This window comes from Gorilla gorilla, chromosome 19, assembly GCF_029281585.2.
Source record: "Gorilla gorilla gorilla isolate KB3781 chromosome 19, NHGRI_mGorGor1-v2.1_pri, whole genome shotgun sequence".
Lineage (NCBI taxonomy): Eukaryota > Metazoa > Chordata > Mammalia > Primates > Hominidae > Gorilla > Gorilla gorilla.
Genome location: NC_073243.2, coordinates 55,077,488 through 55,101,796, shown reverse-complemented (window position 1 = coordinate 55,101,796; position 24,309 = coordinate 55,077,488). Strand labels below are relative to the sequence as shown.

Genomic DNA, 24,309 nt, shown 5'->3' with positions numbered 1-24,309 from the left:
GAGCTGAGATCACGCCACTGAACTCCAGCCTAGGTGACAGAGCGAGATTCCATGTCAAAAAAAAAAAAAAAAAAAAACAGTCTTTGGGATTTATCTAACTTAAGTCTACCTTAACCTTAAGAACTACAATATGAAAATGAATGGCTATGATTAAAAGCAATATATATTTAGACCAGTTATGTAGGCTCATAGGAAAAAGTCCCTTAATTTTTCTGGTTAAAAAGAAGCAGTTAAACTAAATCACTAGTTCTCAAAGGGATGTATCATCAGCATCACTTGGGAAATGAGAAATGCCAACTATCAGCCCCTCAAGACCTAATGAATCTGAAGTCCCTCAAGTGAAGCCAGCAATCTGCATTTTGAGGAGCCCTCCAGGTGATTCTGATGCATGTTCGAGTTTGAGAACTACTGAACAGGATAATCTATGAGGTTCCTTCTGCTCTAATTTCTGTGGGTCTATGAATTGGAAATGTGCCCCAGAGAGCTTAACATATTCCATAGTATAGATACTGATAGCAATAAATACTTGATTTCAGCAAAATATCCCTTTAGTACCTATTACTTAGCACAGAGAAAACTTTTGCTTGAAGGGATTTTCACATTTTATCTGAACAATTTAGTGAATCCCATGCAGAAGGCACACATGATACATGTGGCCACCAAGACACTTACATGACCAGCAGATCTGAATACCTGACAGGGTGGGATCATACCTGATATTAAGTCCAATGGCCTATTTTGTTTTATTTTTGATTGGTTTAGGTTTTGAATATTACAATTGTTTACTCAGGCCCCATAATCAATTGTTAATACAAACATAACTGTCTCCAACAAGACGCTTCTTACCTGCTGAGGATAAAGTGATTCCAACTCAGAGCCCCAACTACTGACAAATGACCAAGCATATTTCTCAGCCGCTTTTTAGTTACCACATCCCATAACTGAAAAAATGAACAAGGAGAGTTATGTAGCATTGGAGTTTTCACAGCCCACTGTCTTCTCAAAGGCCTCAGAGCCAATTACTGCTGATATTGTTAGTTTTTGTACTAAGTAAAAACCCAGCACATCTAGCCAGCAGTTCTCAATTCTGACTGTGTATTAGGATCAGCTGGGGAGTCTATAACACTATGGATGCTGATTTAGTTGGTAGAGTAGAGCCTGGGGATATATGGCAGTTGTTTTAAAGCTCCCCAGGGGAATTCAATGTGCAGCCAAGGGTTGAGAATTATTACCACATTTCTAGCTCCTTCTAAATTGTGAGAATTCCAAATCTGGAAATCTACCCACAGTTACCAACAAATGTATTAATAAGATGTGGGTCCCCAGACACTTCCTAGAATCAGTAATTCCACTTACTGCTAAGAGACTCCCTTCCTGCCAGCTACAGATAATATTCTGATCCACATGGGGAATGACAACTTTGGTGTAAGAAGAAATCATGACATAGACTTCACAGCATTCATTATCATTGCAGAGATGAGAAAGCAGTGAGAGAGCCATCTGTGGCCCTCCTAAGTCATTTGCACATGAGTGATATTGTTTATTCTATTGGTAATAAACAGTAATAATGATACATGAGAAATCAGATAGATTGATGGAAATCTGATAAATCCCCATCTCAAGGAGCCTATCAGAAAAAAAAAATTCACTCATTTTCTATAACTGTACTCTTCATCACGGCTTCAGGTGAAAAGGAGAACTGAAAGTATCTTCTTCTCTCCAAAGCTCCAAAACTGGAGATTCTACAAGCCCAACTTTAGTTTCAGAGAAAATATATTTTTAAATATGACAGAAAGATTGTGGTGGAAACTAACCAGAGTATCCTTACGTTTTCATTAAAAACCATTCAGTAAAAAAAAAAAAGCAGAATGTCATCTCCTTTTATTCCCCATACTTCAAGAGCCACACCTAGTTTCTCTATTTTACATTAACTTGTTATTAAAAGTCAATTATAGTGTAATAATACACAGAGAACATGATGAGAAAAAAAAAACTGGCCAGTACTTGCACTTCTCCCTCGCTGGTGCCAACTGCCAGGCAAGTTCCCTCTTTTATCCAGGACACAGAAGAGATATAGTTACAAGTGAGACTTAAGTCTATGTTTTCAATCCCATTGTGGTTCTCCCCATTCCAGATGTATACAGCAGAGCCCAGGGCTATGGCAACAAGATTCTGAAAACTCCAATCTAGGATATTCAGATCTATAAGAAAAGCACTTCAAATTAGTATAATTATACAGCCACATGAAAACATGTTCAAATAAACAACTTTATAGGTAGGGGGAAAAGACTAATACCATCCCCATGGTTAGCTGGAAAATGGAAACATGGAACCAAGAAAATCCTTAAAAGTTCAAAAATGAAAAGTGGAATAGAATCTAGTGTCAACACTCACAGTCTAATAAGCAATAATGCTTATTATTTACACTGAAATATACTTATTTAGAGCCATTTAAAGAACTTGGCAGATTCATCTACCATTATTAGTACATGTAGACTTCGTTTAACAGATCAGTAAAAGTTAAAAGCATATAATTCTTATGGAGACACTCTTGGACCTAGGATATCTATATGGGAGATGCCACCAACGTTTCTAACCAAAAACACCACCCAGCTAGAAGAGGTGGTGGTTCATGTATGATACCTACACGTTCTCAACAGTATTCTGTAGCTTATACTAATAAGAAACCTTTGACTGCTAAGAGAAAACATATTTGTATGACCATTTATTAAAATATACCCTATCTTATTTCTTTTCAGTCAGAAACTCCTGACTGACACGTACCAGTATAAAACTAAGTAGCACACCAGTTCCCCTACAGTAGTTTAAACCCCTACAATACATTCCGTCCCCATGATAAATATAAACTCTGAATGAAATATAAAAAACAAACACCTGGAGACCCTGGAAAGTAAGGAAAAGCAGTAAACTACGTAAGGGAGTCAAAATTTGGAGAAGCAACCTGGTGGGGGGTAAGTTTCCCACTTTTCTTCTTTCACACCTTTGCCCTGAGGACAGGCCCCAGTCATGGAGTGCCAGCGAAGACTCTGACAAAAAGGCCACCATCTTTCTGGTCAGAGAAACCATGGAAAAAAGCCTGAGGCATAGAACTGATACCAGTATGAGGGGAAAGTCCTAGACATGGGAAAGCCAAAAGAAAGAGATCCTCTGAGTGTGAGTATATTAATTCACACACATCTCAGCCTTACCCCTAAATCATCTACATGCAGAAGAGACTCAAATCACCTTAGCAAAGGCTTTAAGAAACGAACTGAGATTTGAAACATCCATACAAGTCTCAGCCTAGGCTCTGATCCACATGTATGAGATATAGACCCAAACCAGCATGGTCAAAGTTTAAGAAACTGATCTAAGATTTGAAACACCACCCACAAATGGCAAGACAAAACTTAAAATGTGAACCTAACTAGAACAAAAACATCAACCAGAACAAAACATCAACATTCTCCACAGGACCCAGTGACTATAACATAACATCTACAATATCCAGACACAATTCAAAATTACTGGATAAATGTAAAGGCAAAACGTAACCAATAGATGAAAACTCCAAGGTGACCTAGGTATAGAAATTATCAAACAAAGACTTTAAAGCAGCCATTATATTCTCCATGAAGTGAAGAAAAACACACATGAAATGAATGAAAATTCATATGAAACTTTATATGAAGCTTTAACAGATAAACAGAAAAATCAAAAGTATTTTCTAAGTAAAGAAAATAGAAACCGTAAAACAAAGCTCTAAAATAGAAATCAAATATACAAAAACCACAAAATACAAACTTTAAAATGGAAAAATATAATATCTGAAAAATTCCTTGGATACACTGAATAGCAGGATAGACGTGATAGAGGAAACAGTAAACTTGAATATAGATAACAGAAATTATTCAATCTAAAGAATGTGGAGAAAAAATTTGTTAAAGAATGAAGCCTCAGCGAATTGTGGAATAATATCCAAAAATCTAACATATGTGTAAGTAGAGTCAGGTCTTAGAAGCAGGATAACAAGATGACCATGGGGTTCTCACCAGATACCATGGAGGCCACAGTCAATGGAACAATATCTTTTAAATGCTGGGGGTAGGGGGCAGTTGTGGATCTTTCAACCCAGAATTCTATATCCAGCAAAAATCTCATCAACTGGGAGATGGAAAATCTAACAGAAGTCTGTGCCAACAGACCTGATCTGCAAGAACTGCTAAAGGAAGCTCTTCAGGCTAAAGGGACATTATATGAAAGAGAAACTTGGATCTTCAGAAATGAAGAACACTGAAATTGGTAAATATTTGGGTGAACATAGGAGCCATTTTTTCCCTCTTAAGCTATTTAAATACTTTTTAAATTTTAAAACGTTTACAATTGGATGGTTTTCAGTGTATGTAAATATAAAATGCATGACAGGCCAGACACAGTGGCTCACACCTGTAATCCCAGCACTTTGGGAGGCCAAGGTGGGAGGATCACTTGAGCCCAAGGAGTTCAAGACCAGCCTGAGGAGTAAAGTAAGACCCCATCTCTACAAAAAATCAAAAAATTACCTGGGCATGGTGAGATGTGCCTGTGGGCCCAGCTACTTGGGAGGCTAAGGCAGGGGGATCACTTGAGGCCAGGAGGTAGAGGCTACAGTAAGCCTCTACAGCCTCCAGCCTGAACCACTGCACTCCAGCCTGGGTGACAGAGTGAAAACCTCCCTCAAAACCTCCCTCAAAAAACAATAACAAACAAACAAACACATGACAACTACAGTAACCTAAAAAGTAGTGGGGAGTTTGAGAGACCTATGTGATTGCAAGATGTTTATATATTGTGTGACATGTACAATAGTAACTCTACGTAGACTAAGAAAGTTAAAATTACGTTGTAATCCCTAGAAAAATGACAACAAAACACAATACAAAGAGATATAGCCAAAAAGCTAAGATCAATTAAAATAGAACAGAAGTAAAAAAAGAAAAGATGTCCAAGGAATAGGCCTTGGGTACTCCAACATTTAGAGGTCAGGGAAATGGAAGAGAAACACAAATCAGCAAAAAAGGATGAGAAAGAGTGAACAAAAAGACACTCTTGGACAAAACCCAAAAGAGTGGGATATCAAGAAGGAGGGATGGATCAGCTGTCTCAAATATAGTTGTTAGGGTTCGGTATGAAGTCTAAGAAGTAACTGTTGGATTTAACAATGAGGAGTTCTTTGGTAATGTTTGGAAGAGTAGTTTCAATTGAATGATGAGACTTAAAACTTGACTAGAGTGGATTTGAGACAATATGGGGAGAGAAATAGAAAATTATAAGTATAAAGATCTTTTGAAAGTTGTACTGTCAAAAGGAGGAAAGAAAGAGGGCTGTGCGTCTGGGCATGGTGGCTCATGCCTGTAATCCCAGCAGTTTGGGAGGCCAAGGCAGGCGGATCACTTGAGGTCAGGAGTTCGAGACTAGCCTGGCCAATATGGTGAAACCCCATCTCTACTAAAAATACAAAAATTAGCCAGGCATGGTGCACATGCCTGTAGCGACACGCCCAGCTACTCAAGAGGCTGAGGGCACGAGAATCGCTTAAACCCAGGAGGCGGAGGCTGCAGTGAGCCACTGCACTCCAGCCTGGGTGACAAAGCAAGACTCTGTTTCAAAAAAAAGAAAGAAAGGAAAAGGGCTGTGGCTTAAAGGAAAAATGGGAACAAACATTGTTTCTTTTTAATATGAGTATAACAGTTTTTTAACATTTTTTGAAAATGCATCCTTCTTAGTTGGTCATGACAATACATTCTCTTGCAGAAGGAGCTGAAGGAATAGGGAGATGGAGAACTGTTCCCTTCAGGGATTTTTCTTTTTCCAGCTCATGCCTCTTTGTAGATATTCCATGGAGCCCAGGCCCCTTCCCTCTGCTCCTCTCTCCCTCATCTAGGGAGCTTACGCTGGCTCCTGGATTCAATCATAATCATCTGACCTACGGGCTAGTCCATCCTCTTTCAACTACCAGCATTCTTTCAAATAATCTGCCAAGCTGCTTCTATGTCTGATTGTCTCCTTTAAAATAATATTCAAGCATAGTCTTTCCTCTCCAAATCACCTCCTCTGCCAATCTGTCTTCTCAGTAACACCACCCTTCTCCTGCTTCAAAAACTTGGAATAATCATGAATTCATTTCTCATCCCATTTCTTTTCTTCATGGAGGAAAAATAAGCCTTTACTCTTTGGCAGCTCTTTCCTACTAAGTGCATTCTGCATACTCTGCCATGAATTTTCCTTTGATGTTTCTCTTAGTCAACAACTCCCAAAACAAATCTAAATTTCTGAATTTGAATTTTTCTCCATAATCTGTACCCACCTATTCACCAGTCCCCAATGTATCTTCTTCATTGCCATTAAATATCTTAATTACCAACATCCTGCCTTCTTCATGCTGTTAACAATACCAAAAATGGTCCTTCTCCTCTATACCTTTCCAAGTTCTGACGATCTTTCAAGACCCAGCTTAAGTATAAATATCTCCACAACGTCTTTCTGGACAACACCGAAGCTCACTAAGCTCCTTCTAGTCTTTATAGCTCCTTATATCCCATGATTTATTATTTATAATCCACCTTGGCATATGGTATCAGTTCCATGTCAGTTAGTCCTGTCCTCCAAACTAGATTACAAGCTGGGCACATAACAAGTAGACCCAATGCAGTTGTTTGACTGATTCGATTTACCCATATTTAAAATACATACATAAGAATAGACCATCATCAGTACAATTCTTTCTAATACAGTAATATAAAATGTATATTTCCCATACCATGCCAACATTAACAATACCATCCCTGAATATGAAAGTTGCACCAGGAAAAGCCAAGTATATTAGCCATATTTGGATGCTACACTATTTGGATGCTACACTATTTGGATATGAGACATAAAGGCCATCTGGTTTAATCAAATTTCAAGTTTATACCAGAGCACAGGATGCATTTTGTCATTTCAACTTTTAATTCCCAATCTAAATGATAACTTACAGTAGTCATTTCGAAGACCAGTAATATGAATCTTCACCTCTGGTTGGAGTATGGAATCGTTTATATCACCAGACCTTTTAAGATGGAAGGATTCATCTCTCACTCCATCTTTGCAGCCTGCAAGAAACAAACACTTCTACACAGCTCTAAGATCCTGAAAATATAATATTTATTCTTGTGGGAATTAGGAAATAACATTAAGTGGAAAAGCTTAATTAAGTGGAAAATAAGTAGTCATCATGATAAAACTACAGTACAAAGAGCCGGGGAAGGAAGGAAATGAAGAGCACTTCAGTATTAATTTAAACAAGATTAAAATTTTTTTCAATGACACTTCCTACTAAAAAGCACATGCATACAGACCTGAATGTAGAAGATAGATCTTGTGAGGAGTACACAGAGATACTACATCATGCTTTGAATATTTATTCTGTTATTTGGGATTTTAAAACCAAAGTGAATTTTGCTTTTCCACACCAAGACTTATCTGGTACACCTATGCCCTACTCTGCGACTTCATCAATAAATATTTATTGATTCGTTGATTTTAGCTCTTTCTCTCAATATTTCAGTATCGGAGCACACAGACTTACTACTTTTGGTTAATTTTACCCATGACTATCTAAGGTCAGTATTCTATCTTTTGTTCAGTTCTCATCAAAAGACCATACTAAGTTCAAACCACAGGCCACTGTCTTTTCATCTCCAACCACTCAGCTTGTGATCAAACTGAGAATGATAAAATCAAAAGAAACCAAGACCACCCAGGTGACTTGTGGTGTCTATGACCAGATGGCTTCTGATAAAAGCATGAGAGCTTCACAATGCTACACCAAGAAACCAAATTGTTACTCATAAATTCCTGCTTCCGTGTTAGCTATGAAAACCTCTAGTTGACGGCAAAACTGCAAGATTACTAAAAATACTTAGGCTTGCTGATAAAGTATCAACAAGGTTAAAAAAAAAATCAATACCCAAAGAATGAACAAAAAAACTCCTGGGGCTGGGCACGGTGGCTCATGCATGTAATCTCAGCACTTTAGGAGCTGAGGCAGGCAGATTGCCTGAGCCCAGGAGTTTGAGACCCACCTGGGCAACACGGCGAAACCCTGTCTCTACAAAAAATGCAGAAATTAGCCAGGCATGCTGGTACATGCCTGTAGTCCCAGCTACTTGGGTGGCTTAGGTGGGAGGATCACTTGAGCCAGGAGGTCAATGCTACCATGGCTGCACCACTCCACATCAGCCTGGGTGACAGAGTGAGGTTCTGTCTCTAAAAAAAATAAAAAATAAGACATGAAGAAACCTTAAAAGCATATTACTAAGTGAAAGAAGACAACCTGAAAAAACTAAATATTGTATGATTCCAACTATATGACATTCTGGAAAAGGAAAAACTATAGATACAGTAAAAAGGTTTCCATGGGAAGGGGAGAGACGGATGAACAGACAAAGCAGTGAGCATTTTTAGGGAAATGAAACTATTCTGTATACTATAATAGTGATACATGTCATTATACATTGGTCAAACCCATAGAATACATAACATCAAGAATGAACTCTAATGTAAACTATGGACTTTTGGTGACCATGATGTGCCAATGTAGGTTCATTGATTGTAACAAATGTAATACTCTGGTGGGAGATGTTGATAACGGGGGAGGCTGTGCATGTGTGGTGACAAGGGATATAAGTGAACCTGCACCTTCTGCCTAACTTTGCTGTGAACCTAAAACAAATCTAAATAATAAAGTGTATGTGTGTGTCTATATATATATATATATATAGACACACACAGAGAGAGACTCCTAAAATATCAGAATAATATAGGTACATTATCTCCGGCTTCATGGAACATATATTTTTTATTCTAAGCCAAATACTCAGCACCTTACAGAAACAAAAACTTGTTGCTGTTTAGGACAAAAGAAGATGAGAGAGCTGAGGAAAGACATGTCCCCACATATTTTATTTTGCTTTTAAGAAAATATCATTCTAAGGAAAAGACAAGGTTCACACTCTCATCCCAACCATATATTCCCAAACCCCCAAAAGAACATTTAGAAGGCCTGAAATTTTGTGCCTATTTTTATGCATCTAACTCAATTTTTTTCCCCTTTTTACTGCTGGAAAACAGACTCTTGAGGAATAAACATGCACAAAGTTCTAGATAGAAGCTTGTCCAATCTGCAGCCCAGGAGGGCTTTGAATGTAGCCCAGCACAAATTTGTAAACTTTGTAAAAACACTGAGATTTTTTTGTGATTTTTTTTTTTTTTTAGCTTATCAGCTATCTTTAGTATTAGTGTATTCTATATGTGGCCCAAAACAATCCTTCTTCCAATGTGGCCCAGGGAAGCCAAAAGATTGGACACCCCTGTATTTAGAAGTTAAAAGTGTGTATCTATGTGTTATCTACATAATTTTTAAAAGAAAATTTCCAAAAAAAAATTTTTTTTTTTTGAGACAGAGTCTCACTCTGTCACCCAAGCTAGAGAGCAATGGCACGGTCTCGGCTCACTGCAATTTCCGCCTCCCGGGTTCAAGCAATTCTCCTGCCTCAGCCTCCCGAGTAGCTGGGACTACAGGCACCCACCACCACGCCTGGCTAATTTTTGTGTGTATTTTTAGTAGAGACAGGGTTTCACTATGTTGGCCAGGCTGGTCTCGAACTCCTGACCTCGTGATCCACCTGCCTCGGCCTCCCAAAGTTCTGGGATTATAGGCGTGAACCACCGTGCCCAGCCCCAAAAAATATTTTTAATAAAAAATTGGGACACGACAGGTGCAGTGGTTCACACCTGTAATCCCAGCACTTTGGGAGGCCAAGGTGGGCAGATCATTTGTGGCCAGAGTTCAAGACCAGCCTGGGCAACATGGTGAAACCCTGCCTCTACTAAAAGTACAAAAATTGGCCAGGTGTGGTAGCACAGGCCTGTAATCCCCACTATTCAGGAAGCTGAGGCAGGAGAATTGCTTCAACCTGGGAGGTGGAGGTTGCCATGAGCCAAGATCACACTACTGTACTCCAGCCTGGACGATAGAGCAAGACTTCATCTCAAAAAAAAAAAAAAAATTAGGACAAGCCATAAAAACAGAAGTCTACTTTAGCATTGAGGATTTCTGTCTCCTTGTTCACATTTATATTTGAGACCTTGCCAAAGCACCCCATGGATATGCTTACCAGAACTTATTCCAGAGGGGAAATGTAGCAGGCAAGTTTCCTTGGCATTTATGAAATGAACCACTCTAGTTCTCTCAAGAGGGTTCTCACACAGAATTCTGGCTCCCAAACAATTATTTTCCAGCCATGACAATAATCTCATGAATAACACAAAAACATCCATGATGACAACAGAAAGTAGGAATGAAAACACATGGGGCTCAGGGTCAAAAGACTTCGGGAGGCCAAGCACAGTGGCTCATGCCAATAATCTCAGCATTTTGGAAGGCTGAGGCTGGTGGAGCATCTGAGGTCAGCAGTTGGAGACCAGTCTGGCCAACATGGTGAAACCCCTTCTCTACTAAAAATACAAAAATTAGCTGGGCATGGTGGTATGTGCCTGTAATCCCAAGCTGAGACAGGAGAATCGCTTGAACCCGGGAGACAGAGGTTGCAGTGAACTGAGATCGCGCCACTGCACTCCAGCTTGGGCAACAGAGCGAGACTCTGTCTCAAAAAAAAAAAGAAAGAAAGAAAGCACTGAGAGCTCCAAATGTAGCATGGAACAGGACCTTCTAGAAATTGCCACAGGCAATTATCTCCCCACTGCATGGCTACAGAGCTTCCCTGATACACTCATAACACCACCATCCAAAGTTTCCTACCAGCTTTGGGCAAAGAGGTACACCTGAAAGTTTACAGGGGCTGCCTGCTGTAAGGTTTCAGAGTCATTAGATATGGACAAAGCATAAAGAATTGCTTTATATACACAGCACCTGGATAACATTTGTCCCCGTGATCCACTGATGAGCAATTACTTGGCTTATGTGGGATCTATTTCATAGTTTAAGTTCCCTTAAAAGAATCAACAACAGAGCCTTGCATAGAGTATTCAGAGGGCCTCTCAATTAGTCTTTGCCACCAACATCCTCCTGTTCAAATCGTTTCTTCATGCTGCCACTAAAGTGATCTATGGGAAGGGGAGAGACATAGGTAAGTCAAGTCAAGTTGGAGGAATGGCCATGTAAGTTTATTTCCTCTGCCTCCTATTTTCAACCTAAGTACAGCAAATGACTTTTTTAAGGGGTGAAGACACAAGAACAAACACTATGGGAGTGAATATAGCAGTGGGCAAGAGAGCCCAATAATTTTCTAGACAGTGGATAAAGGATTAATAACTGACCAAGAAGAGCATAAGAAACTACCTCTAAAGTGCCTGCAGAGGGAGACAGTGAAGAGAAACAAGCTGATTTGCCTTGCAAAATCCCACAAGGGCTCCGAGGCACAGAGAAGACTGAGAGGTGGGTTAGTTAAAAGACTGTCAAATTCCCACACATACACACACACCCTGCCCAACCAAGAAAATACAGACACACATATATGCATATACCAGAAGAAACCAGATGTTTATTCTCTGGATAAATAAAAATGACAATTTTTTAATTCAATAGCACCAGGCACCATGGAGATGTATGAAACAAAAAAATAGATTTTGAGTTAAAAAAAAAAAAAAAAAAGACAGAGCTCACTCTGTCGCCCAGGCTGGAGTGCAGTGGCGTGATTTCGGCTCACTACAACCTCCGCCTCCGAGGTTCAAGTGATTCTCCTGCCTCAATCTCCCAAGTAGCTGGGATTACAGGCGTGAGCCACTATGTTCAGCTAATTTTTGTGTTTTTAGTAGAGATGGGGTCTCACCATGTTGGCCAGGCTGGTCTCGAACTCCTGGTTTCAAGTGATCCACCTCCTCGGCCTCCCAAAGTGCTAAAATTGCAGGCTTGACCCACCGCGCCTATACTAATATCTTTATACTGAATTTACCCTGGTACTCTTTAACCTGGGAAAGGAGAACTAAGCTCTTTACCCTAGTACTATTTTTAAAACAGCACACCTTTCAGGAAAGTTTTCACTCTGAAAGGGAGAAGCCAAAGTAAATGGGGGGTTGGAGGGAGAGAAAACCAAAGCAAAGGAAAACAACACAGACAGCACAGAAGTACTTCCAAAAATCTATAAAATCATATTGTCAGAGATATAGGAGAAGATAGTATATCCATGAAGCATGAACAGGATGCTGTAAAAAAAAAAAAGAGGAACAGAGTACAGAAATTGCTTTTAAAAAATTAAAAGTAGGATAGCCAAAATAAAAAGTTTCATAGCGAGGTTGGTGAACAGAGTTGAGGAAATCACCCAAAAGGTTTAAAAATAAAAAAGTGAGATGAAAAATAGAAGATAAAAGATAAGAGAATTGGAGAGTCAATCCAGGATATTTCATAAAGAAGGAAAAAATAAACGACAATGAAAAAAATTATTAAAAAATAATTCAAGCAACTTTCCAAGAACTATAGGATATGGATCTCCAAGAATGAAAATATCCACCAATGGGCTTTTGATTTACAATGAGTTTTTTTTTAATGCCAAGCTTTATCATCATGAAATCTTAGAACACTGGTGATAAAAGACTTTTCTAAGAGCATCAAGAGAGAAAAAGCAAAGTTGAAGTCAAATTAACACATGACTTCTCAACAGCAACAGTGGATACTAGAAAATCATAAAGCAATATTGTCAAAATTCTGAGCGAGACTAGAATTTATAGCCAGCCAAACTATGAATCAAGCATAAAAGAAGAATAAGGACATTTTCAGACCAGCAAACCCAGAAAGAGCACAACATAGCTGCCCAAAAATAGTGGATCTAATATTGATGAAAAGTCCCAGAAGACAACTGTGCAACTGGCCAAGAAAGCAGCCTGTTCAGCAGGCTCTGAAAGGGAGGACATCAAGGAAAAGAAGAAACTGGAGTGAGTGAGTGCATGGAAAATGTTATTGACAGCTACGGAATAAAACACTGGAGCATTTAGAGGAAATATTAATAGTGTCATAGTTATCTAGTAAACGAAAAATAAGGCAACTTTTAATACTCGGCAAAACAATTATACTAGAAAAGAAGCATAATTATATTATTTGGCTTGATAGTGAATAATAGTTGTGTAGTAATATGATGTAAACATTAACTACTAATTTTACTTTTTTAAAGTGTGATATAAGCATGTCGAGAAACCGATGAAACTGAATGAGGCAGGAAGAGAACTAAATTCTTATCTACTATGCCTGTAATCCCAGCACTTTGGGAGGCTGAGGCAGGAGGGTCACTTGTGGCCAGGAGTTCGAGACCAGCCATGGCCAACATGGTGAAACCCAACTCTACCAAAAATACAAAAAAATTAACCAGGCATGGTGGTGCATGCCTATAATCCCAGCTACTCAGGAAGCTGAGGCATGAGAGTCCTTTGAACCCGGGAGGCAAAGGTTGCAGTGAGCCGAGATCGCACCACTGCACTCCAGCCTGAGCAACACCAAAAATAAAGAAGTCATGATCAAGTCTAAAATCACAAGAAATAGCAGTTTACCAATATTATTTAGAAAACAGATGTAAATACCAGGAGGACAGCTGGAAGAACTAAAGGTGGTCACCTATAGAGAATGGGACTTGGAGGTAGGGGTAGTTAGAACAGAGGATTATGAGAATTATTCATATTTTACAATTAGGTTGATTTAGTCTAGTAAATATTAAAAATAATATATTTTAAGATTAGGAAGAAATGAAGGAGGCAGAGAGAGAGGAGCGCAGGAAAGAAGGACAATGTCTTGATCCTGTACCTTTCCAAACACATTGGGATTGCTCACAGAGCTGCATTTTTCCATTAGCCTGCTGAACCACGTTCTGGGTTACAAAGAGTTGTTTTAGGCATTTCTGAAAATAAACACACATAAGGAGAATATTTCTTTAAAAACATATATGTATAACTAAAATGTAATGTATAATATAGAATTACAACTGGTAATTCACTAAGGAGTTCAAAGATTCCACATTGTCAAAGCCAACACCACAATAATCGCTATTATTTATTAACTAAACAATATATTATGAACAGTGCTGAGCATTTTACATATATTATTTCTCAACTATGGAGTTCAACAACTCCATAGAGCAGGTATTTTTTGGCTAGAATAAAATCTTTTTTTATTATTCTAGCCTAAAAATCTGTTTAGCCTATATATCACCATAGGCCAGTGATATCAGCAAAGCCTGCCACAGCTGAATGGCCATCTTAAGGTCCTTTTTTGTTAACACCTTCACAGAGCTCTTAAGTAACTTTACTAAAATTCCATGTGCACAAAAATCTGGGTCCCATCCCTTTGGGCCAATATATAAAGAGCCCTTCTGACACTCTTACATCCAACTTCAATCAAAAACACCTGGGAAAATTAGTAACAAGTGGAAAGAAAAATAACTGTTGGAATTTCCTAAAAACATAGTGATAAATGATTAAAGCAGAGAAGATTCTGTTTTGCTTCTTCACAATAAAATATTTGCTCTCCCAAATATGACAAACACCGTGTCAGGTTCACAACTACGCCAAAGGTCATGTTGAGGTCTGGAGGGAGTGGGTGGATGAGCAGAAAGAACACTTTGGGGGGCCGTAGGCAGGTGAATGATTTTATTCAGCAGCAGCTCTCATCAACAGCTTTCTTACACTAGCTCTCTACACTGTTCACCTTTATCTTGGCTGCTTAGTTGATGACCCACACACACAGCTGCAGGACTCGCTCTCCCTTGCCTTCAGGGTCAGCAGCTTAACACTTTCTTTCTCTGGGCACGAGCAAGCCAAGCTGTGTCCTGGCTCCCCTCATCCATCTGCAAAGACAGCTCTGGCTTTCTCTTTCTCCAGGTGCCAGCTTCTGCACAGTGTCAACAGGGCAATTATACCTTTTACGGACAACAGTGGCTTAGAGCCAAGTGATGGCCTTCCCGGTGTTATAACTATAGTGGTGAGCTTCTCTATGTTGTGTCTACATGGCTATGATGACAAGTGGAGTTATACGCCTGTGCTCTATACTCACTGAGTCACGAAGAATGTAAACATCCTACCTCGGCCTATCCTTGACCAAAGCACAGCCATGTTCCTTACACTCTGGGTCCCCACGGTTCAGACAGAAGTCTCTCTGACAGACAACATTTTGGTATTTTGTTTTTCTTCCTTGATGTTATGTCACATAATTGGCATTGCTGTCAATGAATCGTGGTTTTTAGTTACTCAAGGTAGAACAACTAACTAGAAAGCAGGGTTTCCCAATCTTGGCACTATGGGCAACAATTCATTGTTGTGGGAGCCATTCTGTGCATTGTAGGATGTTTAGCAGTAACCCAGGCCTTCACCCACAAGATGCTCTCCCCCGAGTTGTAACAATGAAATGTCTTTAGATATTGCCAAATGCCCCTTGATGAGTAAAATCACCCTGAGTTGAGAACCGTTAGTATAAAATAATATTCCTAAAATGGCCTGCTCATCAGTAGTTCAATGAACTCTTCACAGACTCACTTCTTTAGAATCCCACAGTTACCACAAAGCTGATCACAGCAAGGTTTAGCAGGCGCTTCTGTTCTGTGGGTGCAGGGGTGCTCTTTCCTAGATGAGATCGACTTACTACTTTAATCAGCAACTTAATATGGAGCTCCTGGAAGATGAATTCTGAAAGTCTCCACGGCTATGCAGGCCCTCGTTGTGGAAACACCCTCCAGATGATCAGTGAGGACCACATGAAGACACACGTTTACTCTACAGGGGAAAGACCTCGCTTTGTGTCTTCACCACTCTTGACGCTATTTGACTTCTAACTAACCATGACAAAAAATGCTCTCCTTAACACCATAGAACAGCTTCCATTATCCCCTGCCCAGGTTCTTCAGTGATGCTGGGGTGATGTTCCAGCTGGTATAACAATTGCTAAGGAGTATCTTGCCAACACCATCATGAGCCCACAGATGGAGCCACTAACCTTGCTGCCACCAGTTACCAGAAAGGATAAGAGGAAGGAAAAGGAAGTCTCAAGGGGTAGGGCAGCAAAAACTCCAATCAGCAGCAGAGGGTGGAAAGCACAGGAGTGTTAATAATCTGGCCCAGGTTTGAGGCCACCAGTGCACCCTAATTATCTCAGTAGGACTCCCCAGCCATTCCCTATCTCCCAAACCCATATCCAACAATAAAGCACACATCAAAATACCTGCTCTAAAACATTCACTTCCAATTGCATATAAGTTCAGATAACTAAAATTTATATGAACAATATTTTATTATTCTTCTAGCAAAATAGCCAAGCACAGAAAAAGGCATACACTGAATAAGTAATTTTGCCTAAATTGAGAATTTATGACTTTTCTAGTTCAAAGCTTTCGAACTGAAACATGGATTCCTTCAAAGACTCTTCATTGGATTTCATAAATTCAAAAACATGCTGTTGATATTTAATGTGCCCAAAAGATTTACGTCAGACTCCTAAGATCTTAAAACTATAATAAATAAAAGATACCTAAATGTAATAAATGTACTTAACCAAGAAAAAAACAAACAACAAGAAAGGCTTAAGGGAAATATTTAAAAGACCATCATATAGAGCAATAATTCAACTTTTCCTAAGAGACCCCAAAGGACAGATCACATCATCAAATAGTTGGGAATGATGACAGCAAGAGATCCTTAGGCTAAGAGGAAGCATACCGTAATAAGTATAATTTCATTATATTTTTAACCTTTACCTGTTTGTAAAGATAAAATAGTTATTCTCATTTTCACTTTTTTAATTAATCCCAACTCAACATTTTCTCATATATTTGGGGGATATCTTCTTTCTTTTACAAAGTGGCTCTATTCATATCCTTCAATTATTCATTTTTTATCAGGAATGCATCATTTTCTTATTGATTGGTAAGAGAACTAAGCAACTCTTCCCTTACATTTGCAACTAAGTTGTCTCAGCTTCTCTAGATGTGGGATCTTCAGTTTTTTTCTCTTTACCTACCTGCCCTTTTGAGGCAACACTTTCTTTCCAGTCTCTGTCCATTGCATGAGGTGCCTTGCAAAAATGGGGAGCAGAGTTACTTGTTTCAGAAATTCCTTTGCTGGGGGTCTTCAGTTGTTCTTTGCAGGATCCTACAAGAAAGACATTTATCTTTGAATTTGGTTTTTAAAACAAGATAATCACTTTGATTGTAGGTCTGGCTGTGGCATCTTTCACAGAAGGACAGAGTGAAAAAGCCCAGGCTCTCGTCGCTCCAAAGTCCATTGCAGAGAGCAGGACAGAATCCTATCCAGACTGCTGACTTCATAAGGTTGTCACTCAATGAGAAAGCTGTCTCAGTGGCCTCTAGAGCGGGGAAGAGGTGCCAAGATTAAAGACCTGACTTCATTTGCTGCAGCAGCAGTGTGAATGCTTTATCTCTGTATGGAAAAAAAAAAAAAAACCAGATTTGCACATTTGAAGAATGGATAGAAACAGTTCCATAGTTTTAAATGATAGTGGAAAGAGTATCTGGTTTGCCCGAGCTATGGTCATCCTACAAGGAAAACATTATGGGATGCTTGCTTTGCCAGCATTGACATTCACTACATAATCATGAGCAAATCACTTTGCCTCTCTCCCCCTTTCTATTGCAGAAAGATGTTTTAAAGATAGTTTAAGATGGCATCAGTGAAATACTTTCTAAGTTAAAGTAATAGAAGGGTCAATGTTACTTGCATCAGTATTATTCCTATCTACTCTCTTCTCAAGATTGAGAAAGCCCTTTACCAGACTTTCAACTGCCCTGGAAACCTATCAAGTCATTCTCTAAAACTAAATATCTGCCATATCACTTGTTCATCACAGGAGCCAAGGGACCATTGGAAAATCTTAGCCTTTTGCCATGTGACAATCTCTTCTTCATTTGGACAACCATGGGCTTGATAAATTCTCACTAATGTTCCTAGAGCCTACTACCTCAAGTACTGGGACATTCAAAATTTAAGCAATATATATTAAATTTAGGGAGAAGAAGGATAAAAATATGAAATGCTGGTCAAAGTTTTAGATCTTGCTCTTTGTCCTGAGAAATTATGCATGCTTGCTTTCTCGTGCTATTTGTAAAAGTGTACAGGGGAGAAAAAGCCAGCTCTCAGAACTTCAAATGAGAAAGAAAAAGTTGCAGTCAGAGGCTAGTACTGACAATCATCACAGTTATATACAAAGAGGTCAGGTCCATCAGCCTAAGAAAGAAGGGACCTCTCAGGTTCTGTCCACAGAGCATGACTGAAAATGAACCTCTCTGTAAATGTCCCTTAGGAATGGGAGGATCTTCAGTATCTGCTCTTCTAAAACAAAAAGAAAGAAACCCCACTAGCAAAGCACTGAGAAACCAGTAGATCTGATTAATCCCTAGTATTAACTTCAGTAGAAAATAAAATGGTCTTTCTTGTAAAATCCTTTTTGTTAATATCTGATTTCTGAATTTCTCACACAATGTCATACTTTTTTTAAAAAATCAATAAATTAATTAAGAACCTAGAAAGTAAAAGGGAGCCCCTAATTTTAGCCAGAAATTCTTCCAAAAACAATCAGCATCAAAACTGTCCCTCAATTGCAATGAGATACAAAAGATTTCTTTCAGAAGATAGTCACAACAATGACGTTTTTCACAACCCCTTATCTCCTACTGCTTCCCTCCTCGGTTATTAAATACTTTCAGTATTAAAGCCTGTCGTTACATGGGAATTTCATTGATTTGAAAAAAATCTGGGCTCCCTTTCAATCTGCAGAACTGCAATGCATCATCGTGTCCGATGTCATTGAAAAGAGTTGGCACTTCTATTAACATTTGTCTTAATAAATATGCTTATAGTCAAAAGAATTATGCTGTCTAGGATTCTCAAAAGAAAGAATGGGAATTACATCAGCTGACGATAGGTGGCAAATTTTGCTTCTGAAGGATGGGAATGAAAATGTCTGTGCCCAAATGAGAATTACATATTTCAGAAAGCGAGTTTGTGTTTCGGGGCTCTGGCAGGTTGATCATGGATCCTGCCCATCACACTGGTGGTTTGGAGCCCACTCCCCCATCTCTGCCCCAATATAGGCATCAGACTGTCTCTCACTCTCCTTTCCTTCCCTCTTCTCTTCCCTACTACTCTTGGAGGTTCTTCTTTCTTCTTTCTTCCTCCTCCTCCTCCTCTGTCTCCTTCTCCTCTCTTCTCTCTCTTTGTCTCTCTCCCCCCATCCATCCCCTCATCCCTCTCTCTTGCTTCCTTCCTCTTACTTTCTCTTCCTCTCATTCTCTCCTGCTTCTGTCTTTTTCTTCTATTTCACATCTGATTATTCCATTACTAACGCATAATTTTTTCTGACTCTGTATACCAGTAACCTTACCAGTCATTAAAATTCCATACTTTGCAAAACAAAAGCACATATATGTGTGTGTGTGTGTACATATACATATATACATATACATTCATACATACAATCTTTACAAAAGTAATCATCTAACCAATGCAAGTCTCAAAAACATATTAAAATTAAGCTAAATTTGGCCTGAGGATGTAGGATGAGTCCCTACATCTTAAACTGCAACCTAACTTGGGATGTAAACTAACTGAAAGCCTATCTTAGCTGAGTCTCCGCCAATCACAGAAGCTGAGCTTCAGTCAATCACAGGCGGCCAACTAATCAGACCACGTGCAAATAAGGCGAACTGAGCTGTAGCCAATCAGGCCGGCTCCTACGCACTTCCAGTTCCTATCCATAAATGCTGCCCGCCCCCACATGGAGTGGCTCTCTGGTTGCCCATTGGCCAACGGTTCTTTGCACAATTAACTTTGTAAAATTTAATTTGTCTAAAGTTTTGTTTTTGTTTTTGTTTTTAAACACATACAGTACCTTTCCTTTGTTTTTGTGTCATTTCTCCCCACCTTGGAAATTTCTTATTCAAAGGGAGAAAAAGAGAAAAGAGTTGACTCAATGTGACACTCCTTAGTTCTACAAGACAAAGATTCTCTCAGGAATATATCTTTTATTCACGTTGCAAAACGGGGCTGTGGCGTTTGGGGCACCTCACCTAGAGTCAAGGTCTCTTTCTCAGGCGGTGTCTTCAGCACTGATCCGGAAGCTTCTGGGAGGTAGGTGGTTGACTGCTCTTCCCCAAAGGAATCAGAGGACAGAGCCCTAGTTTGACTTTGCTGCCACCTTGTGGTAATGGGGCTACTCGCAACAGGAACCTCTGCGGACAGCCTCTTCGCAAAGTTGCTCTTAAAGTCAGAATACGTAGCATTAACTGAATCGAGTACCTGTTTAACAACAAAAACAGCTGTAACTCCACTGGCCTCAGTGATGCAAAAGTAAAAATTCCCTATAAGAGAATTACAAATGACTCATCTAGTACAACACCAATAAAATATATATAATGAGATTTTTTTAATTTTTGTAACCTGGATGTTATTTTATATATTTATATGTATTTTTGTATATAGTTATACATAAAATGTTATATTTTATAGTCACATATTATATAAACATAAATATGTTATGTTTTATATATTTATATATTATATAAACATAAATATGTTGTTTTATATATATTATATAAACATAAATATGTTGTTTTATATATTTATATATTATATAAACATAAATATGTTATGTTTTATATATTTATATATTATATAAACATAAGTACGTTATGTTTCATATATTTATATATTATATAAACATAAGTATGTTGTTTTATATATTTATATTTATATATAAAATATGTTATATTTTATATATTTTTATATTGATATTTATATACAAAAGTTATATTTTATGTTTATATTTATAAAACATGTTATTTATATGTATTTATATATAAAAATGTTACGTATTTTTATATATTTATGTGTAAACTGTTAGCATTTGTATATGTATTTATGTGTAAAATGTTATTTTTTATGTTTATATGTGAAATATATTATTTTATATGTAAAATAGATATATATTTCTTCTATCTAAAAAACACCAAAATGCCACTACTTACTTAGAGCCTCTGCTCAAGGGTCTGTAGGTATACCAATGTAGTTTAGGGAGTAATTACATTTATAAATATTACCATTACATATCAGTGTAAAATATGACATATGATATAACACTATGTACTGAACATGCAAGATGTTTGCATGAAATGATAAAATTTCAAATCTGGATATAAACAGCAATTTTCTAGTCCAAACCCTTCATTTCACAGATGGGGAAGCTGAGGCCTAGAGAAAGTAAGTGATTTGCTCAACATCTGTCCATCCTCTCTAAGAAACACCAGGAGTTTGATATTTATAGAGCCTGTAGTAGTGAACCATCCCATGTAGCCATGTGAAATTAAAATGCAAGTGACAAACTGGAATTATCTTTTAATAAAATGACAGACAATTTAGATTAAAATCCTAGTCATAAAGAGCTCTTATAGAAATTGACAAGTTTACCAACTCAACAGAAAAACTGGGCCATAGGACATTAAAAAGGCAATTCATAAAAGAGACCTATAAATGCCCAAAAGATATTTAATCTCACTAGCAATCAAAGAAATGCAAATTTAAAACAGCAATGAGATGTTAGCAATAATTTTTTTGTGACAATCCCTGGTGTTGAAGGTGCCAAAAACAAACACTGGCATACACTGCTGTGGAGGTTAAATTAGTATCTGGAAAGGACTTTTGGACAATGTGAGTCAAAAGCGTTCATATATGTGCATAACTTCTACTGACCCAGCAATATCACCTCTAAGAATTTAAAAAAGAAATCAGCCGGCCGTGGCGGCTCATGCTTGAAATCGTAGCTCTTTGTGAGGCTGAGGCAGGCATATTGCTTGAGCCCAGGTGTTCAGGACCAGCCTGGGCAACAAGACAAAACCCTGTCTCTACAAAAAATACAAGAATGAGTCGAGCGTGGTGGTGTGTACTTGTAGTCCTAGCTACTTGATGGGGCTGAGGCAGGAGGATTGCTTGCTGCAGTGAGCCGCATTGGCGCTGCTGCACTCCAGCCTGGGTGACAAAGTAAGACCCTGTCTCAAAATAAAAACAAAAAAAGAAAAAAGAAATCTAAGATATGAGCCAAGATGGAGAAAACATCCAGCATTTATTGAGTGGTTACTACGTATGAAACCATATGTGCAGGGTTTTACACATGTTTGTATTTAATCCTAAGAAACATCTGTGGAGCAGATCTTATTTACGCCCATTTTATCAGTGAAGAAACTGAGGCTTAGAGGTCAAGTGAATTGTCCAAGACTACACAGTAAGTGGAGATGCCACACCTGAGGCTCACCTGTCTGACCCCAGAGTCCAGGCTCTCAACTGAGAACATGAGGGTGTGTACTGCATTTTACATGTTTGTAAGTACAAAAAGATGTGAGACAGAGACTAAGTGTTTACCAGTGGAGAACTGACTAGGCAAACTAACAGGACATCTCTAAGAGGGACTGCTCTGCTGCCATCAGAAATGACATACATTAGGGAAATGTAAACTGAACCACACCAAAGCACCACTTCACACCCACGAGGATGGCTAGAATTTTTTTAATGGAAACTAATAAGCATTGGTAAGGATGCGAAGAAACTGGAATCTTTGTACATTGCAAGTGTACAGAATGTGAAAGGATGCAGTCATTGTGGAAGATTAATTTGGTGATCCCTCAAAAAGATAAACCTAGAATTACCACATGACCAAGCAAGTCCACTCATAGGTATATGTACTCAAACTCAAATTCATGTGCACATATGCTCATAGTAGCACTAATCACAATAAGAAGGTGCAGACAGCCCAAACACTCATCAACAGATGAATGCATAAACAAATCATGGGACGTATCTACATATGCAAGTGATCTACATATCACTCCCAAGAGGAATGAGTTGCTGATACATGTCATAATGTGCATAAGCCTTGAAAGCATTATGCTAAGTGAAAGAAGCCAGACAGGAAAGGTCACGTATTGTGTGATTCCATCTATATGAAATAGTCAGCACAGGAAAATCCATAGGCAGAGAACACAGATTGGTCATTGTCAGGGATTAGGGGAGGAGGAAATGGGGAGCAGCTGCTTAATGGGTATGGAGTTTTCTTTTGAGGTGATGAAAACATTTTGGAACAAGAGAGAAGTGGTGGTTCCAGAACACTGGAAATACACTAAAGACCACTGAATTGGTGACTTAAAAGGTTATTTTTGGCCAGGTGCAGTGGCTCACACCTGTAATCCCAATACTTTGGGAGACTGAGGTGAGTTAATCACCTGAGGTCAGGAGTTCAAGACCAGCCTGACCAATATGATGAAACCCCATCTCTACTAAAAATACAAAAATTAGCCAGCCGTGGTGGCATGTGCCTGTAATCCCAGCTACTTGGGAGGCTGAGACAAGAGAATCGCTTGAACCCAGGAGGCAGAGGTTGCAGTGAGCCGAGATCGCACCATTGCACTCCAGCCTGGGCAACAAGAGTGAAAACCCGTCTCAAAAAAATAAATAAAAAATTAAAAAATAAAGGTTTTTTTAAATATGTGCATTTCACTTCAATAAAAGAAATCTTTTTAAAAATGGTAACATAGGATAATAGTGAATAAAACATGCAAATGCTTACAATATATTGCTAGCTGTAAAACAGGGACTATAAAAGAGTATTCCAATACAGTCCCACTTCCTAGCTCTAAATGAAAGATAGGAAGGGAATATGCTAGAATGTTGAAGCAGTAAGCATTGGTTCAGTTTGGGTTTTTTACTAAGCATGTGCAAGGGTGCTGGCCCACCCTGCCTGCAGCCCCCAGGGGGTGAGGCCGGCTCTCTCTCCACTGCTGCTCTGTGCTCTCCCCACCAACTGACCGAAGAGAACTTCTTTCGCAGGAGACAGGAGCCAAAAGGCTGAGGCCACAGCTGTTGTAAAGTGTTGTTGGGGGTCAGTTTTTCTGTCTTGTAGTTCTTGGTTTTTGAGTAGGAATGGGAAAGATGAAAAGAGGCTGTACATGTCAATCAGGCATCTCAATCTCAGAAACCTTGACTAGGGGGAAGCAGGTAAGGTGATGAGTAATGCCAGCCTGGATGAGAAGCATGGCCCACTCTGGCCTTCTTTTTTGTTTTGCTTTGTTATTTTGAGGCAGTCTCACTCTGTCACCTAGGCTGGAGTGCAGCGGCACAATCATGGCTCACCGCAGTCTCGACCTCCCAGAGCTCAAGCGATCCTCCTGCCTCAAGCTCACCAGTAGCTGGGACTACAGGTGTGCACCACCACACCTGGCTAATTTTTGTGTTTTT

General features: G+C 38.9%; 1 protein-coding gene across 3 annotated transcripts in view; it reads right to left on the bottom strand.

Annotated features, from left to right (window-relative positions):
* Positions 1 to 24,309, bottom strand: part of CDC20B (cell division cycle 20B) — a 61,027-nt gene that overhangs the window by 14,481 nt on the left and 22,237 nt on the right. For all 3 annotated transcript variants that reach the window (XM_004058844.3, XM_019013694.3, XM_004058843.3), the window contains exons 3-8: positions 20,097 to 20,325; positions 17,033 to 17,163; positions 13,832 to 13,925; positions 7,017 to 7,133; positions 2,005 to 2,201; positions 847 to 941 (exon numbers count right to left, since the gene is read on the bottom strand). In XM_004058844.3, coding sequence (XP_004058892.3) covers positions 847 to 941; positions 2,005 to 2,201; positions 7,017 to 7,133; positions 13,832 to 13,925; positions 17,033 to 17,163; positions 20,097 to 20,325 — 863 coding nt within the window. The remainder of the gene's footprint in view (positions 1 to 846; positions 942 to 2,004; positions 2,202 to 7,016; positions 7,134 to 13,831; positions 13,926 to 17,032; positions 17,164 to 20,096; positions 20,326 to 24,309) is intronic.